Below are 19,131 nucleotides of genomic sequence, written 5' to 3' on the forward strand. Positions count from 1 at the left end.
TTAACAAAATTTGTGATGCATCAGTTATCTACTGCAAAGGGTACAGAACAGAATTTTCAATTGTACATATCTTCCCAAGAATCATTCATTTAAAACTGTAAGCAAATTCACCAAATACAAAGATTCAAAGAACTCTGGCAACCTAGACCTTCCAACTACTTTTCAGAGACTTAAGAGTGATACCTATTTTTGCACAGTGCCTGTTACCTTGGCCCAAAACCAGGAAGAAACTATCAGGCTCTCAGCAGTCTCTAATGTATTACTCTTTGCAAATATAGCTTTATTTAAACAAATTTAAAACTTCTAAAAATTAAAAAAAAATAACTGTAATGTACAAATTAATGGTGATTTGAAGAGAATCATATCCTGTTTTAATTTACTCACAATTTATCAGTACCTTTTCATTATCCTGGTTGTGTTTACTCATTGGTGATGTCGGTACATAAAGATCAGTTTCATCAGCTGCTACATACTCTCTCCCAGACAGAAAATCCCGTAGTTGACTCTGTAGAAAACACAGGAGGTTACTAATAATTAGGTGCTATGACAACTATAAAAAATATTTCACACCAAGCTGTATATAATGCCACTGATATTCCAATATACAGTATTATTACCTGATCTTTGTTGGCAGTAAGTGTACATGGAATTAAATTTTCTAACAAAATGCTTGTTTCCAATGGCTGTACTCAAAGAGTTTACAAGTTTAGAGTTAAAAGATAACCTTGGGGTGCCTGGGTGGCTCAGTTGGTTAAGCGACTGCCTTCGGCTCAGGTCATGATCCTGGAGTCCCGGGATCGAGTCCCGCATCGGGCTCCCTGCTCGGCAGAGAGCCTGCTTCTCCCTCTGACCCTCCCCCCTCTCATGTGCTCTCTCTCTCTCTCTCATTCTCTCTGTCTCAAATAAATAAATAAAATCTTAAAAAATAAAATAAAATAAAATAAAATAAAAGATAACCTTGGAAATTTAATCCGAGCCTTTTGTTTTTATAGAAAAAAATGAATGGCAAATGAAAAGGCTTACCTAAGGCATACAATAAATGCTTCATCTTGGAATTATATGTAAGTAAACTTAGTGTCCTAACAGTATAATATTTCAAACACATTATTTGTTCTAAGGGATCTAAGGTTATATAGGTATTCACACACCCCATTCCGAATGAGTCAACCTGGAGGGAAGGTACAAATTGAATTAACAAAGCCTAATGAGAATGCAAACCACTTGTCCTCTCAGCCATTGCAAAATTATAACTAAAACAACTCACCAATATATACTTTTTTCTTTTTCTTTTCTTATTTTTTTTTAATTTAAATTCAATTAGCCAACACCAATATATACTTCTTAAAAAGCAATAGTGTTTGCCACTATTCTACTAATATGATGAGCTGGAACTCAGAGCTAACAGTAAGAAAGAAAAAAACTAGAAAGACTAGGGTTTTGTTGTTCATAACTTGAATATCAAAATTCAAGTTCACTAAAAAAAAGAATTTCCTTTTTTCTTAACAAGTTTTGACTTTTACTCCTTTATTACAAAGGACAACTTAGATACCTATTTTCTAAATACTAGCCAGAAACATTTAATGACCACCGACTATATTACAGTGCAAATTTTCAATATTTAAAAAATTAATGTTATGAAATAATTCAGGGTCATTATCTTTAAATAGAAAAATCATTTTGGGAGAATTTGTGTTTGACAATCACTGTTTTTTTTTTAATTTATTTTAATTCCAGTATAGTTAACATATAGTATTATATTAGTTTCAGGTATACTATATAGTGATTCAACACTTCTATACATCACCCTGTGCTCATCACAAGAAGTGCACTCAATCCCCATCACCTATTTCACTCATTCCCCCACCTACCTCCCCTTTGGTAACCATCAGTTTGTCCTCCATATTTAAGAGTCTGTTTCTCGGTGTGTCTCTTTTTTAAAAAAATAATTCACTATTTAATTTTGAATAGAGGTAGTCCTCACACTTGTGGTTCTTATGTTTTCAGAAGAGATGTTAAAAGCAAAGATTTATTCTTTCATAAACACGGTGTTATTTTTTTTAATGGGATAATATTACCCTCTGGTTTAAAACTATTTTCAGTCTAATGACATGTAAAGTACAATATTCTGGATCAGTTCAGTGAGTATGGTCCAAGGACTCCTGAGTCCCCAAGGCCCATTCAGGGGACCCAGGAGGTTCTCCCTTTTCCAACGATGTACCAATGTGAATCTAAATTTTCTTGATATACTTCAGTCAAAACACATATCAAACAGAATCCAGTTATTTTCTATCACACATGACATCAAGGATATTTCTAAAAATGTAAAAAAGTGTCACTATTCTCACAATTTTTTTATTCTTGGAAAATTTATTCATAAAATACTATTCACATTAACATATAATAGGTTTGTTATCAATATTTTAATAACTGATACTTTAAACATATCTCAATTTTAATCTTCAATATAAATATCAACAGATATAACTCATATAAACAAAATCTCCTTGTAGTCCTAAATAATTTTTAAGAGTGCAAAGGGGTTCCTAGAACTAAAAATTTGACAAGGATTCTAGATGATATAGCATAAAGCTTTCTGAAGTAAGCACAAAAATCACAATGGATTTTCTGTGATACACTATTAATTTTACTGACATATCTTTCCTGATTTGGTAAGTTATTCATTCTATTTTTATCCTCTTTTTAACTATATTTTTCCATTCAATTAACGGTTACCTTCACTTTCCCGTACTCACATCAGACCCATTTCTCTATTATTATTTAAAAGTGATAATGCCTGCTACTTACTCCAACAAACTCCAATATTTAGCCATTTCAATTTTGAACTAATATCAGAATCTCCCTTAGTATAAGCCTTCCATTTTAGCACACATATTCCCAGTCCATCCTTATCATTTTAACTAGGCACACATACAGTCCAAGTTTCATTGCTCACTACCATCTTCCCCTGGATAGCCATCTGCTCTCTAGTTCATCTGTTTAATTATTACAGTCTTTGAAAGGCAAATTCTTCACTTGAAGTATGAAGATGACATTCTTCAAATTTTTGCATATCCTCACAAATCCTTCCTTTAACTTAGCTGGTAAGTGATACCTTGTTGAGGATGAGATTCTTAGGTCACTGTCCTTCTCTTTCAGGACATGTTATTTCATTGTTGTACCTTTTAAATAACTTGTTCTTTCCACCAGGAAACTTATAATATTTATCTTTATCCTTAAGAGTTCAGAAGTTTTACCAGGATATGCCTAGGTATGTGTCTTTTGTCTTCAATACAGCCTGGAACTTCATAAACACTCTTAACTAACAGACTCAGGGAAATTTTATTATAACAAATGTGGTTGGAATATTTTTTTAATCATGGCCTCTTCTGTGTCCGTTCCTTTTTCTCCTCTGGAATTCCTATCATTTGTTATGTTAAACCCTCTAGATCCAACCTCCAAGTTTCTTAACTTTTCCTTCATGATTTCTTCATCTTCATATTTTTCTCTCTGTGCTTTAAATATTTATTTTTAAAAGATTGTTTTTTAAAAGATTTTATTTATTTGAGAGAGAGAAAGAGAGCAAGAGAGATCACAAGCAGCGGGGAGAGGGAGAAGCAGGCTCTCCACTGAGTAGGGAGCCCGAGATGGGGCTCGATCCCAGAACCCTAGGATCTTGACCTGAGCCAAAGGCAGACGCTGAACCGACTAAGCCACCCAGGTGCCTGTTTTTTAAATATTTATTGTATTTGACTTTCAGAACTCTAATTTGTGTCTGAATTCATCTGTTGCATTGGGAAGACTTCTCTTTTTTCTTCTTTTTTTTAAATCTAGAAAGTCTTACATTTAGGTGAGTCCTTGAATTTCCTTGAGTACTTACTATTTTTATGGATTCAAGTTGTCATTCACCACTAAGAGCTCTATTCTGTTGGTCACATGTGATCTGAGTTAACTCATCTTTCTGTGACTGCTGGGACTCCTTAAGTGGCTGTTGCTTTTCTTGGCTCTTTGAAGGCTCAGCCTTGAGACTGTTGAGGTACCTTAAGTGATGACAATTTTACAAGTAATAGAAGTTGAAATAGTCTCTACTCTTTATGAAGCATCAGTGGAAAAATAAACAGGATGCCAGTCACCTGCTTAAGCCAAGGGAGAGTCTTCTTGTGGTCTCTCAAGGATCACCTACAGTATGCCCATCCATTCAGCTACTTCTTGGCTTCCTGAGTCAGAGAATCCTGGCACACTCACAGAGGGTATTTGTTGACCTTCCCCAGAAAGTACCCAGATTTCTGAGGGCTGCTAAGCTCTTCTTGGAATCTACAATTTCTTCTCCTCAGTCCAGGTCTCCAATATCCTTCAGATAATTGTTAAATTCATGAAAAAGCAAACTCTGTACCAATTGTCTCTATTTGGACTCCATTTAGAATTCAAGGCCTTATATGCTCCCAGATGTCCACAGGCCCTGCATCCATGTTCCTCAGGAGAGGATTACAATGTATGAAATACATTTATATGTATTTATACATTTATAATTGTATGAAATACAATTATAATGTATGAAATAACTTGTTCAAGTTACCATGTTTCCAGAACATCCCTGTCTTACCTTTATCTTAATTCCTAGTAACTTCTGCCTTATTTAGGCTACAATAAATAAGAAACAAAGATACATAAGCATATGTATCTTTAAAGACACTTTTAGGGACACCTGGGTGGCTTAGTCGGTTAAGCATCCCACTCTTGGTTTCAGCTCAGGTTATGATCTCATGGGTTGTGGGATCAAACTCCTCATCGGACTCAGTACTCAGTGGGGGGTCTGCTTGAAGATTCTCTCCCTCCCCTCCCCTCTCTCTCTCAAATAATCTTTTTAAAAAACACTTTTAGCATAAATTAGGGTTATTTTAATGCATTTTTGAGGAAATCAATCTAGGGATCTGTTATCCTGCTCACTTTTTCTTCATTGGAAATTTCCCTAGAGCAAACAAGTATCGAAGTTCAAATCTTCCATTTTAAGTGCAGAAAAATTTCAACTTCACTTGCTATCATCTCAGCAGCTTCCACCCTACTCCTGATGTTCTGCAGAAGAACATGTTGATATTTGGAGACACAGAACTCCCTCCAATGTAGATCTACATATCTCATACTATAGTTGATGCACTTAAATGAAGAGGCTTATTAGAAGACTTAGACAGGAACAAAGGATAAGATGAAAACAATGTGCCCAAAAACCTCAGGCAGATTATACTCTCATTGGTTTATCAGAAGATTCTCTTTGTTGTTCCTACAATCTAATACTTACGTTTGATTAGCCTCTCTAAATTAACTATATGAAAAGAAGTCAAAAATCATCTCTACAAGCAAATAAAATATAGGTAGGGAGGAATGAAAAAAACTATCTTGCCTCACAAGTATCTTTACCATAGTGTGGGTATGCATGTGTGTCTCAGAAAGTTACAACAGGGGGGCACCTGGGTAGCTCAGTCGGTTAAGCATCTGCCTTTGGCTCAGATCATGATCCCAGGGTCCTGGGACTGAGCCCCAAGTAGAGCCCACATTGAGCCCTGTGTTGGGCTATATGCTCAGCAGGGAGCCTGCTTCTCCCTCTCCCTTTGCCCCTCCCCCCACACTCATGCTCTTTCTCTCTCAAATAAATAAATAAAATCTTAAAAAAAAAAAGTTACAACAGGGGAAAGGGTTCCATTATAGCCCAGTGAGGCCAAGACAGCAAACTGCCTGCCAATATCCACTCTCCTCTTCCTCAGTAACAGAGATTTTGTTTTTATTCTGGCATGTTACCCAGAAAAAAAAAAAAGACTATATTCTCCATCTTCCCTAACATCTTGGTGTGGCCATGTGACTAAGCTTTGGGCAAGGATATGGAAGCAAAGGAGTCATGTCTCTTTAAAAGGAAAGGAGAGTGCTGTTCTCCCTTACTACTTCCTGATGCAAGGAATGCGGATATGGAATCTGGAGCTTCAACAGCTACCTTGGACCACAAATGATCTTGAGGGCAGAGGTCAAGAACTAAGATGGGAGAGCAGAATGACAGAAAAATCCTAGGTATCTGATAACCAAAGAGCTATCACATCAGTCCCAGATGCTTACATTAAGACTCCTTTTATAAAAGAGTGAACTAAACTTCCATTTTCTTAAACCACTGTTACTCTGGAGGTTTCTATTACAAGCAGCCAAAACATGATTCCCAAGTATCAGATAGAAATATTTATAAAATGTTTTAATATCTTAGAAAATAGACATTTTCTTCTAATTATATCTATAATTATTGTTATTACCACTATTTAATTGCTCCTTTAAGTAAATGTTAAGATAAAGAAATATATTTCAACACTTTAAAATAAACTAGATACATCCAAATATATTCTAAAACAGTTTATTAATTCTAATGTAGATAAAACCAAACTGCAAAGGATGGCATCTCATTAGTTTTAAAATTTATATTCAATAAAAAAATAAAGCAGTGAATATGTGTATGTAAAAAAAAAGGAACAGTATATTACCTCATGTTTATTGCATCATACTATCGTCACAAAATGATACCCCATCTCAGTAAAATAATATTATTAATCCATAGAAAGAGTCATAACAATCATTTATACAACATATGCCAAATGAACAGATGCACATTAAAACAAGAAAGTAAAATAAAAAGCAATCCTTGGCACAAATTCAAAAAGAAATCAAGCATTTGGGACTGATCTCTTTGTTAAAATTTTTTGATCTAGTAAGAAGCTGTTCTTATATTTCAACCAAATAACAGAATTCCAGCAAAATTTACCACTGAAATATTTCTTTCCAGTAATAACTAACTTTCAGGTAGATAGTGCTCGCTTCGGCAGCACATATACTAACTTTCAGGTAGATAAATTTTCCATTTCTAACATGATCTGAAAAGCAAAAGCATTATCAAGTTACTATAAATGCTGATACCATAGTTTAAAATAAAAATAAATCTAGCCAATTTTCATTTAAGATAGAATTATTTTAAAAAATACTTACAGGGGATATGTTGGCATTATTTTCACAACTAGAAATCAAAACACCACATTTTTTATAAACATCAATCAGATCTAACATATTACTATTCTTTAAGAAATCATCGTAAATCCTCCTAATGTCCTCATAATGGTCAATCACTTCCATATTTTCAACTGGTAAGTTCAACTTCTCATGTAGGAAGTATTTCCAGGTCAATAAGACATCGCTGAGGGAAACTGTAAATTCTCCACTGTGCTGAAAGAGACAATGCCAAAAATAAAAAGATAAAGTTGGGTACCAGAATATTCATTAACTAGTAATTGAGATGGGAAGTACAAATTGAATTTTGTTACAGAAAAGTCTACATTGAATTCTTGTGGATTTGAAGAGAACATCCAAGTTGAGTTATAGAATAATTTTAAAACCAGATAGAAAAAGATTTTGATGGTTTTATAAAATATAAATAACTATGGCAAGTTTGTGCATGACAAAATTAGCAAATATATAGTCATTCTTCACTAAATTTCTTCTACCCAAGTTCAGGGAATGGGTGGGCAGTGATCTGTTCTTAAGTACTACTGATCGGGGAAACATTTGATTCTGTTAATACTTAGTTCCTTTTAGCTCTTCTAGCTAATGTATTTTTAATCTCTTATTCAAAACTTTCAATGCCATAGTGAATTACCACATACCACACTATTCCAACTGTTAGTCTTAAAACATGATCATAAACACTAAATTTTTAAAAATCACGTTTTGTTTCATTATTGTTCCAGGAAAAGCAAAGTATCAGTGCTAAAACCTTGGGTCAGAGAAGAATTTTGATTCTTCCCTGCTCATGGACACACTAAACTATAAACAAGTGCTAAAAAGCCACAGCTTCTTCCTATAAGTTGTTGGATGTTCCTATTGAGGTAAAATTGTTCTTTTTTTCTCTTCTTCAATATCAACATGATGTATTAGTCAATAGATATGCTGAAGAATTTTTTTTTAATTGATTGCATTCTGCTCCCACTTAATATCCCAGATATTAATAATGGTGCCCTCCATGGGGCGCCTGGGTGGCTTAGTCATTAAGTGTCTGCCTTCGGCTCAGGTCATGATCCCAGGGTCCTGGGATCGAGCCCCGCATTGGGCTCCCTGCTCGGCCAGGAAGCCTGCTTCTTCCTCTCCCACTCGCCCTGCTTGTGTTCCCTCTCTCACTGTCTCTCTCTGTCAAATAAATAAATAAAATCTTAAAAAAAAAAAATGGTGCCCTCCAAAATATGCCAGGCCTAATTCAGTAAAAAATTCTAACTACTCCTTTCCAATACAGCATGAATAACAAATATTTTTAAGTATCCATATGTAATTTTGTGAAATGTATTATGTTGCTCTCTTCCACGGTTAAGATCCCTTAATATGTTAGTAGTTTCTGATAACACCAAGATCTTTCCATCATTTGCACTGAAAGATGGGTGGATATTTAAATAAAACTATAATTCACTGGAACTAAAATTGTAACATCATCTTTAGCCAATGAAGAATAATAAAAAGAATCAAATAGAGCCAAATAGGGGCGCCTGGGTGGCTCAGTCAGTTAAGCATCTGCTTTCGGCTCAGATCTAGGGTCCTGGGATGGAGCCCCATGTCTGGCTCCCTGTTCAGCAGGGAGCCTGCTTCTCCCTCTCTCTCTGCCGCTCCCCCTGCTTGTGCTATCTCACGATCTCAAATAAATAAATAAAATCTTAAAAAAAAAAAAAGAGCCAAATAATACACTATTTTCTACCTGACTCTTTTAAATCTATGTTTCTTTTATAAAAATCAGGCATATTTTCTAATTATCCAAATTTAAGGCAATTATGTTTAAACTGCCTTAAGAATAATTAACTTTTACTCATCCTCATGGAGACAACTAAGAAAATTATCCTTACTGTCTTTGGAGGGACCTGTTATATCAAAATTATAAAAATTAATTATATTTCACAAAACTAATTCAATGAAAAAACAAAACAAAACAAAACAAAACAAAAAAACCCAATAACTCTCAAATCTTGAATCCATAACCCAAATGTAAAACAGATTTGTAATTTCTCAGCATTGCATCAAAAATTGTGTACTTTACTTCCCAATCCCACAAAAATTACACAATAAAATTTCCAAATGGTATTAAGTTAAATAAATCTAGCTATTTAGAGTTTGAAACTAAGTTGTTTTATCTCAAAAATTCCTAAAACTGTTTTGATATGACATCCTTCATATGAAAAATAAATTAAAATTTTGCCTAATGTAAATGTACAATTCATTCTCATTCTGTTGACTGTAACTAGTTTAAGTAAAACCATGCAAGCTCTTGATCTTGTGAGAAAAGGTTTTGACTAGATTAACAGTGTTTATACTGGGATTGTAAAAACATTTTAAATCCAAATAAAAATGTACTCCAGATATCAGTTTTCATGATCAGGTGCCCACCATGACAGCATATTCTATTATTCAAACCAGTAACAACTGATTCAGAGAGCTTGTGGTCAAATCAGAAAATGTTTTGCTAGGAAAACATGCCAGCTGGCTAATATCTGAACTAAGTTCAAGATGGTCAATGCTTTAGGTCTCTGATGGACATAAGAAGGATTATATTTCATAAGAATAAAATGAGAAAAAAAACGAAGTTACACTTTTTCAGAGCACTTGTACTTTGTATATTTTGAAGTTATTTTTATAATTATTCAAAAACTTAAACTTTACATTTTTAACTAACTGGAACTTTTGTTGTTAGCAAAACAGAAAAGATAGCAGGTCTACTTTAGGGCATTAATAGGCTAGGTGACCATGGGTAAAATACTGAAAATCCTGTGAATACTTTTCCCTGATTATAAAATGAGATTATACAGATTAAATAACACCTGATGAATGGCAGGTGATCAAAAAATGTCATTCTTTCTCTTTTCTTATTCAAACTAAAATAATTGTTTGTTAGGAGGAGTACTGGATAAATGTAATACAATTGTAAAAACTGTTTCTTCTTATTTGTTATGTCAATGTTAGGTCATTTTCAAATCTGACAGTCAACCACAGGCTGTGGCTTTCCATGAAGTTATAAAATTAATATCTTCGTTTCACCCCATGGAACATTTGTAACATTCTTAAGGCTATTTAAGTTCGTGAAAAATAGCATTTATAATGTAATTGCCAGACAGAGTCAAACTATGAAGTCAATTCCAAGGAAAGGAAAAGCTAAAACACTATTTGCAACTTAATAATAAAAGTCATATATATTTGCCATGTAGTCCTCAAGGAATCTATAAGTTAAATCTTTAGCAGTATAAAACTCCTAGAGGTCATCCAATTTAAGCTAAAAAAACTTCCCCTCAGAAAACATGCCCAAAACCTAAAACTCAAATATTATTTTAATTACCTTTTCTTTATCCCCATTAAAGCAGCGAAGAAAAAAACACGCCAGTAGACAGACTAACAACTCTACTAGGTATTCACAAGTTTTATTGTAGTCAAATTCAGTTGGATCATACTTTAGAGACTCGTGTTCTCAAACTTCAGAGAATTAAAAACCTAAATAAAGCTCACAGAGTGAAAAATGTAGGTGAAGCATATATACAACCAACCCCAACTTTTTATTACCATCTACTACTTATGAATGCACTTGCAGGCATATGTGTATGTTGTTTCATATTGCTGAGTGACATGGAAGTCTGAGAACAGCTGGGGATGCTGAGCTAACCCCACGTGGAGAGTTGGAGTCAATCAGAACTGCAGCCCACCATCTCCACTGCACATGTGCACACACATACACAAACTGTGGTAAGCGCAGTTGCAATTCACCTTTCCTCTTCTTTCCCACCCAGAGTCTGAACTTTCACAGTGAATTAAGTGAATTAGCAAGTAGAAAATTAAAAAGTAGAAAGAGATCCTGAGTGAGTGCTACACAGACAAGCCCAGAAGAAAAAACTACTTGAATTGAGTATTTCAACATATCAAAATTTTTACAATGAAAACTAAATTTTCTTCAGGGTACATTTCACTTATCTTTTTGATATATTTATGTTTCAAAAATTATTCATAAACAAATAGAAGGTGATTTGAACATGGTCTGCTTAATTCCAAAACAACAGCTCTCAATTACTGTACAATAATGATTCTTAATAATTGCTTCAATTTCTCTCTCTTTTCATTTTCCAGCGAATGGTCACCAAAGTTTAACCTTTAGCTAGTCTATTCCATTTATACAATATCCTCAGATTCTATTAATTACCTTGGCACCATTTCTTCATGTTACTAAAGAAGGAGAGATTTTTTTTTTTTTTAAATGCTCAGGCAGTAAAATTGGAAAGACTTGAATATGGATTGCAATGGAAAGCAAAAGAAAGAGACTTTACAATGATCTTTGGGTGTCTAGCTTCACTGACTAAGTGAACAATGGTATATAAGATTGAGACTCAGAATATGAAGAAGGTAAGCTGAGGGAGGAAACAATATGGTCTACTTTTAAAAACTGATGTGGAGACTGTACTGGGACATCAAGGTAAAATGTCCAGTAAGTACCTGATCATATCAAGTTAGACCAGTAGAGAAGTTTGGCATATAAATACTGGTGAAACAATGTAAAAGGAAGTATATCCAGTGAAGGTAGGTAAAATGGAGCACATCAGAAGTTTTCAACAAAGTGTGTTACAAAGCGAGTATCCAAAGTTTTCAACAAAGTGTGTTACAAAGTGAGTATCCAAAGTACACATAGAACTCTTTTAAAGAGTAAGAAAGAGGGGCGCCTGGGTGGCTCAGTTGGTTAGGCGACTGCCTTTGGCTCAGGTCATGATCCTGGAGTCCCGGGATCGAGTCCCGCATCGGGCTCCCTGCTCGGCGAGGAGCCTGCTTCTCTCTCTGACCCTCCCCCCTCTCATGTACTCTCTCTCATTCTTGCTCTCTCAAATAAATAAATAAAATCTTTAAAAAAAAAAAAAAAGAGTAAGAAAGAAATAACTCAACAGTAAAATAAGCAAAAGATATGTATGAGCAGACAATAAAAAGAGGATACCTAAATAGTCAAATAAGCATTTTTAAAGATGTTTAATTGCTCTAGTTAACAGAAAAATTAAAATGAAAAACCCTCTTCTCTCTTTTCTTGTTCTTAGACAACAACATCTAATATGGAGAAAGATAAGAAAATGGTACCCTCCTATTGTTGATATAAATGTAAATTCTAATAACCAAGTTGAAGAGTAATTTGGTAGTATCAAGTCAAATTAAAGATGTATCTATCATATGACCACCTGTGTATGGGGCCTAGAGAAACTCTTGTTCTGTGCACAGACATCTCATTTCAATGAAGAATTGATTATAATATTTAAAAAAATCAAACAACCCAAAGGTCTATCAATGAGTAAAATATACCAGTCATACAAAGGATGATTGTTAAAATGAATAAATTAGATCAACTTTTCTGTCTATCAGTACCTAAAGAGGTCTTGAAAACAATGTTGGATAATAAAAACAAGATGCAGAAAGAATGTATACCATCTGTTATAATTTTAAAACAGATACATTAACTAGGCAATCTGCCCGGCTAGATATGCAGAGAAACCCCTCCTGGTATAAAATACCTAAAACTATAAGAGAAAATAGGAAAACTTTTTTAAGCATGACTGAATTGTGCATAAGAAAGGGAAATTACAAAAGGTCAAAAACAATGAGCAAATGCCAATATAAAGGGGTAAGCAAATGGTGGGACCCATATTTCCCTGGTAACTACCATTCTCTGGCACTAAAGAAGCTGGTTTTTATGAACCCTGAGCACAAAGTTTAGGAGACAAAGCTAAGCATAAGAGGTGGGAAGCTGGATCAGAGACCCCCCCCCTGCCCACCCTGCCAAAGAAGTCAAAGCCTCTAAACACAACACTCTTACTATGTCCACTAGAAAAAAAATCTGCCCAGCAAAAAGGTGATGACGGAGATTTCTGGAGTAGCCTCGGTACTATGATTACCTCTGGGTAATCTTCATTTAGACTTTTTTTTCATTTCCTTTTTTAATTTAAATTCAATTAATTAGCATATAGTGTATTATTAGTTTCAGAGGTATAATTCAGTGATTCATCAGTCTTATGTAATACCCAGGGCTCATTACATTATGTGCCATCCTTACTGTCCATCACCCAGTTACCCCATCCCCTTGCCCCCTCCCCTCCAGCAACCCTCAGTTTGTTTCCTATGATTAAGAGTTTCCTATGGTTTGTCTCCCTCAATGATTTCATCTTGTTTTATTTTTCCCTCCCTTTCCCCTATGATCCTCTGTTTTGTTAAATCGCACATGAGTGAGATCATATAATTGTCTTTCTCTGATTGACTTATTTCCCTAGCATAATACCCTCTAATTCCCATTGCTGCAAATGGCAAGATTTCAACTTTTTGATGGCTGAGTAGTATTCCAATGTATATATATACCACATCTTCTTTATCCATTCATCTGTCAATGAACATCTGGGCTCTTTCCATAGTTTGGCTATTGTGGACATTGGTGCTATAAACATTGGGGTGCAGGTACCCCCTTCAGATTACCACAAAGATACATTTGGCGTAAATACCTAGTAGTGCAATTGCTGGGTTGCAGGGTAGCTTTATTTTTAACTACTTGAGGAACCTCCATACTGTTTTCCAGAGTGGCTGCACCAGCTTGCATTCTCACCAACAGTGTACGAGGGTTCCCCTTTCTCCACATCCTTGTCAACATTTGTCATTTCCTGACTTGTTAATTTTAGCCGTTCTGACTGGTGTGAGGTAGTATCTCACTGAGGTTTTGATTTGGATTTCCTTGATGCCGAGTGATGTGGAGCACTTTTTCATGTGTCTGTTGGCTATTTGGATGTCTTCTTTGTAGAAATGTCTGTTCATGTCTTCTGCCCATTTCTTGATTGGGTTATTTGTTCTTTGGGTGTTGAGTTTGATAAGTTCTTTATAGATTTAAGGGGTGCCTGGGTGGCTCAGTTGGTTAAGCAACTGCCTTCAGCTCAGGTCATGATCCCAGGGTCCTGGGATCAAGCCCCGCATTGGGCTCCCTGCTCCGCCGGAAGCCTGCTTCTCCCTCTCCCACTCTCCCTGCTTGTGTTCCCTCTCTTGTTCTCTCTGTCAATTAAATAAATAAATAAAATCTTTAAAAAAATAAATAAAATAAAGAATGTTTAAAAAAAAAGTTCTTTATAGATTTTGGATACTAGCCCTTTATCTGATAAGACATTTGCCAATATCTTCTCCCATTCTGTCAGTTGTCTTTTGGTTTTGTTGACTGTTTCCTTTGCTGTGCGTAAGTTTTTTATCTTGATGAAGTCCCAATAGTTCATTTTTGCCTTTGTTTCCCTTGCCTTTGGAGATGTGTCTAGCAAGAAGTTACTGTGACTGAGGTCACAGAGGTTGCTGCCTGTGTCCTCCTCTAGGATTTTGATGGATTCCTGTCTCACATTTAGGTCTTTCATCCATTTTGAGTTTATCTTTGTGTACCGTGTAAGAAAATGGTCCAGTTTCATTCTGCATGTGGCTATCCAATTTTCCCAACACCATTTATTGAAGAGACTTTTTTCCATCGGATATTTTTTCCTGCTTTGTCAAAGATTAGTTGACCATAGAGTTGAGGGTCCATTTCTGGGTTCTCTATTCTGTTCCACTGATCTACGTGTCTGTTTTTGTGCCACTACCATACTTTCTTGATGACTATAGCTTTGTAATAGAGTTTGAAGTCCGGAATTGTGATGCTACCAGCTTCGGTTTTCTTTTCAACATTCCTTTGGCTATTATGGGTCTTTTCTGGTCCCGTACAAATTTTAGGATTATTTGTTCCAGCTCTGTGAAAAATGTCGATGGTATTTTGTTAGGGATTGTATTGGATGTATAGATTGCTCTAGGTAGCATAGACATTTTAACAATATTTGTTCTTCCAATCGATGAGCATGGAATGTTTTTCCATTTCTTTGTGTCTTCCTTAATTTCTTTCATAAGTATTCTATAGTTTTCTGAGTACAGATCCTTTGCCTCTTTGTTTAGGTTTATTCCTAGGTATCTTATGGCTTTTGGTGCAATTGTAAATGGGATCAACTCCTTAATTTCTTTCTTCTGTCTCATTGTTAGGGTATATTCATTTAAACTTTTGCCTAATAATTTATTTCTGCTAAGAAAGGGGAGAACAGTCAACCACTTTGGCAAAAAATTGGGGGTTTATTCTCTGGAGAGGGTAAAATAGAGTCTCAACTGAAGAGTGCAGGTGAAAACAACAGGAATCACATGACCATTTATATTATAAATACTCATACTTCTTTCAAGCACCCAACACATTGGCAACTCAACTCTACACCATTTGTGTAAAGACTCTTTTCTGAAGAAACTGTTCTAAAAGGGATGGGCATCAGATGTTTCCCAGCCAAACAGCCCAGTTAGATCAGACTGACAACCCCTAACGCTCCATGCAGAGTCTCCAGTAAGCATTTTAGTGATCCACTTAAATATAAGTGCATGGTCAAGGATCATCATGAAGAAAGTCTCTGATAGGAAGAATAAAAATTCTTCCTAAGTAAGACTAATAAAACAAAAAACTTGAATACAGATTATGCAATAAAACCTCAAAAAAATATCATTAATAGTCTCAAAGGAGAAATATATGCTTGAGGCAAGAATAGTATGATATTTCAAAAAAAGAGAATAAAAAAGAGCTCTTGGAAATAAAGAGGCTAGATGATAACAGGGGCACGTGGCTGCCTCAGTTAATAGAGCATGTGACTCTTAATCTCAGGGTTGTAAGTACAAGTTGGGTGTAGAGATTACTTAAAAATAAAATCTTAAAAAAAAGATAACAGAAAATCCAATTATTATTAAATATTGAATATCTTATTGAATATTGTTTGGAAGAAAAGTAAAAGGTAAATGAATAAACTGATACATTCATACAGAGGAATATTATTCACTGCTGAAAACTGAAAAGAAATGAGCTATCAAGCCATGAAAAGACATGGAGGAACTATAAATGCATCTGAAAGAAAATGATAGAAGCCAATCTGAAAAGGCTATATACTTCCCGATTCCAACTACATGACATTCTGAGAAAGGCAAAACAATGCTGACAGTTAAAAGATCAGCAGTTGCTAGGGGTTGGTGAGAGGGAAGGATAAATAGGTGGAGCAGAGAGGATTTTCGTCAGTGAAACAATTCTACAAATACGATAAAGATGCATACATGTCTTATATATTTGTCAAAACCCACAGAATGTACAATACCAAGAGTGTCTAAGGATAAGACTCAGGATGTCCACTACTTACCATTGAATGGTTCCTACAGAGTAATATTAATAATATGTATGCATGTGTACGATATATACCTGTGTATGTTTATGTATCTATAATATATACACATACAAAATATTAAAAGAATGATGAAAAGGTGGCAAAATATTAATTGGTGAATTAAGTGAAGGGCATAAAGGAATTCAGTATACTATTCTTGTGACTTTTCTGGACGTTTAACTTTTTTTTTTAAACACAAGGGCCAAAAAGTGTGACTTCCATTTTTTTTCTTCAACATACCTATATAAAATTGATTTTTAACAATGACTTTGATTAAAAACAACAGACAAATGGACATGTAACCACAACCACCACCCTTCAGCTACACTGGTTCTTTGGCATTTTCTCAAATCTCTCTGCAGTCTCCTGCCCAGGGCTGCTGCATGTGCTGGTCCTTCATCCTCATCATCTTGCCCCTTACTCTGCCTAGTTAACTCTTCTCCTTCCTTTACAGTTCAACTTGATCTCTCCAACCAAGTCTACTCCTTGGTCTCGTGGCATCATATACCTCTTCTCACAGCTATAATTTTGCATTTATTTGTATTTTTCTCTACTAAATGTCTACCTCACTCACCAGGCAATAAGCTAGGCAGGAGCCATGTCTGGTTTTGCTCACCATTTTAACCCCAACACTTATCACAATGCCTGGCACAAAGGAGCTTAAAAAAAAAAAAAATAGAAAAGGAAAACATCTCCAGAAGGGAGAGAGAAAGGGAAGAAATTAACATTTAACATGTATATAAACAGCTGGATAGGCCTCTTTGCTGTTCCTTGAACATGCCCAGGCATATTCCCACCTTAGGGCCCTTGCATTGGCTCTTCCCTTTGCCTCGTAATCCCTTCCCACAAAAATTCCCATTGCCAAGAACTCTTTCACCCCAAACTCTATACAATCCTTAACTACATCTCTTTTTTATTTTTCTCTGTAGTACTTATGACCTAAAATACTAAATATCTTATTTATTAGAGTATTATCTGTCTCTCCTCACTAGATTAATGCCATAAAAGCAGAGATTTCCCTCAGAATGTTTAGAATAATGTCCAGTACATAGTAAAATTTCAAATATTTGTTAAAAGAATGACTATGTAAGATAGAATTTTATCAAAATCTATGTTCAAACTCTATTTTAATATATACTGTTTTAAACACGCAACACTGCCAACTGCCATGTGTAGTAAAGACTAACTCTTATTTTAAGAGTTTACAATTCCTAATTTTTAGGCATTAAAATTCTCTTCCTTTTTCAAAATGATGGTTCTAGTAACTATTTTTTCTCAATGGCCTTATTTGCCAACGTGAGAAATGTTCAAATCTGTCAATGTCTAATATTTTTTTTGGAAATTTTATTGGTGTATGAAATCTAAAAATCTGGGAACGATTCACATATAGGATTAAAATAATTCATCAGAATGTCATTTCCCTATCTAGCCCAATAGACCCACTGAAACTATTCCACACTTCAAATATCTTCTCTGGTCAAGACAATCTCCTTTATTATCTTCAAACCATCAAGACTTTGATCCCCTTGGATGCTTCTTAACTGATTTTTCCCTTCCTTCATCCCTTCTTTAAAACGTTCCATCCAAAGAGTTCCCCTCCTTTAAGTATACTACCTGAAATCCAATATGTTTAAGTAATTTTCTTACCACTCCAGCCTATATTCATCCTTCTCTCATCTGAACACCCCAAGCCCTTTATGTATAGCTCATTCCAAAAACTAGTTTGAGCCAACTACATAAGGATCAGATTAAGAAAAGATTTTAAAAAGAAAATTTCCAGAGTCTCAGTGCAGATTAGGAGAATCAGAATTTCCAAGACCGAAGCACAGAAGCCAGTATTGTTTAAAAAAACCCTCCCAAGAGATTCTGATTCATAGCCTGGCTTAGGAATAATCAATCTATACCAGAGTCTGAAATTAGTCATAAAATACTTTGATTATATTAAAATAAACATTATTTATGTGTGCCTTCTAGAACTTTTTAAAGAAATCATAAATAAAAATATTTTTAACCTTAATAACAGTTGCATGTTTATCTTAAGACTTCAAATTAAACATGGAATGTGTATGTCCTACATTATATTATCCATATGAAGGCCTTAATTTTGAAGCAAATCATTTCAAATCAAATTGTAATATTCTGACATAGACATGCAGAGGCATTTTTGAAAATGGTGTATTGATATTATCATAGAAGGGCATATATTGCAAAAAAATTAATATAATTAAAGTAAGCAGCTACCAAAATTCACTCAAAAAAAGTAAACCTAAATATAGTCTACTAACCTGTTTGTTGTTCTCTGCCATGGAAAGCTGCAATGCCAGGAGCATGGAGTCTGCACCACATACAGTAGTTCTCTCAGAGTTACAAAGAGTGTGCCAATTCCTCCTGAACTCTTTAATCATATCCAAGATAGACTTCTGATTAAGCTCAGCCATTCTCTGAAAGTAGGACAAAATGCAATGTTAAAAACCTATTTTAATTGGAAACTAATATTTAACATGTGTAAGGGAGCAGAGTTAGAGAAAAATAAGTAGTGAACGAAAGGTCATTTCATATTTACTAAGATTGCTTTTAATTAAATTTAGGAAAACAGAACAATACAATTTCTGCCTAATCATATATTCCTCTCCTTTAGTTTTCTTAAGCCAAATCTTTTGAAATAACAAAATCCAACCTTCAATTTGAAAATGCATACAAAACAGATATGCAAATTCTATAAACTATAGACACAGACATAGCTAATTAAAGCTGTATTTTCAAAATATTTGTTTTGAGATAGACGGTAATATGTGTGGTAGACTGCCAAAAAGAGGGGGAGGCAATTTCCTCC

At 34.8% G+C, this 19,131-nt stretch overlaps 1 protein-coding gene across 8 annotated transcripts in view; it reads right to left on the reverse strand.

Annotated features, from left to right (window-relative positions):
• Positions 1–18,736, reverse strand: part of LOC110578053 (PARP1 binding protein) — a 61,997-nt gene extending 43,261 nt beyond the window's left edge. For 5 of the 8 annotated variants that reach the window (XM_044914717.1, XM_044914720.1, XM_044914719.1 and 2 more), the window contains exons 1-3: positions 18,584–18,736; positions 7,012–7,245; positions 398–505 (exon numbers count right to left, since the gene is read on the reverse strand). In XM_044914717.1, the coding sequence (XP_044770652.1) occupies positions 398–505; positions 7,012–7,245; positions 18,584–18,736 (495 nt within the window). The remainder of the gene's footprint in view (positions 1–397; positions 506–7,011; positions 7,246–18,583) is intronic. The other 3 variants (XM_044914721.1, XM_044914718.1, XM_044914723.1) reach the window with 2 other exon arrangements.
• Between the last annotated feature and the right edge of the window lie 395 nt (positions 18,737–19,131).

This window comes from Neomonachus schauinslandi, chromosome 5 (genome assembly GCF_002201575.2).
Source record: "Neomonachus schauinslandi chromosome 5, ASM220157v2, whole genome shotgun sequence".
NCBI classification, from domain to species: domain Eukaryota; kingdom Metazoa; phylum Chordata; class Mammalia; order Carnivora; family Phocidae; genus Neomonachus; species Neomonachus schauinslandi.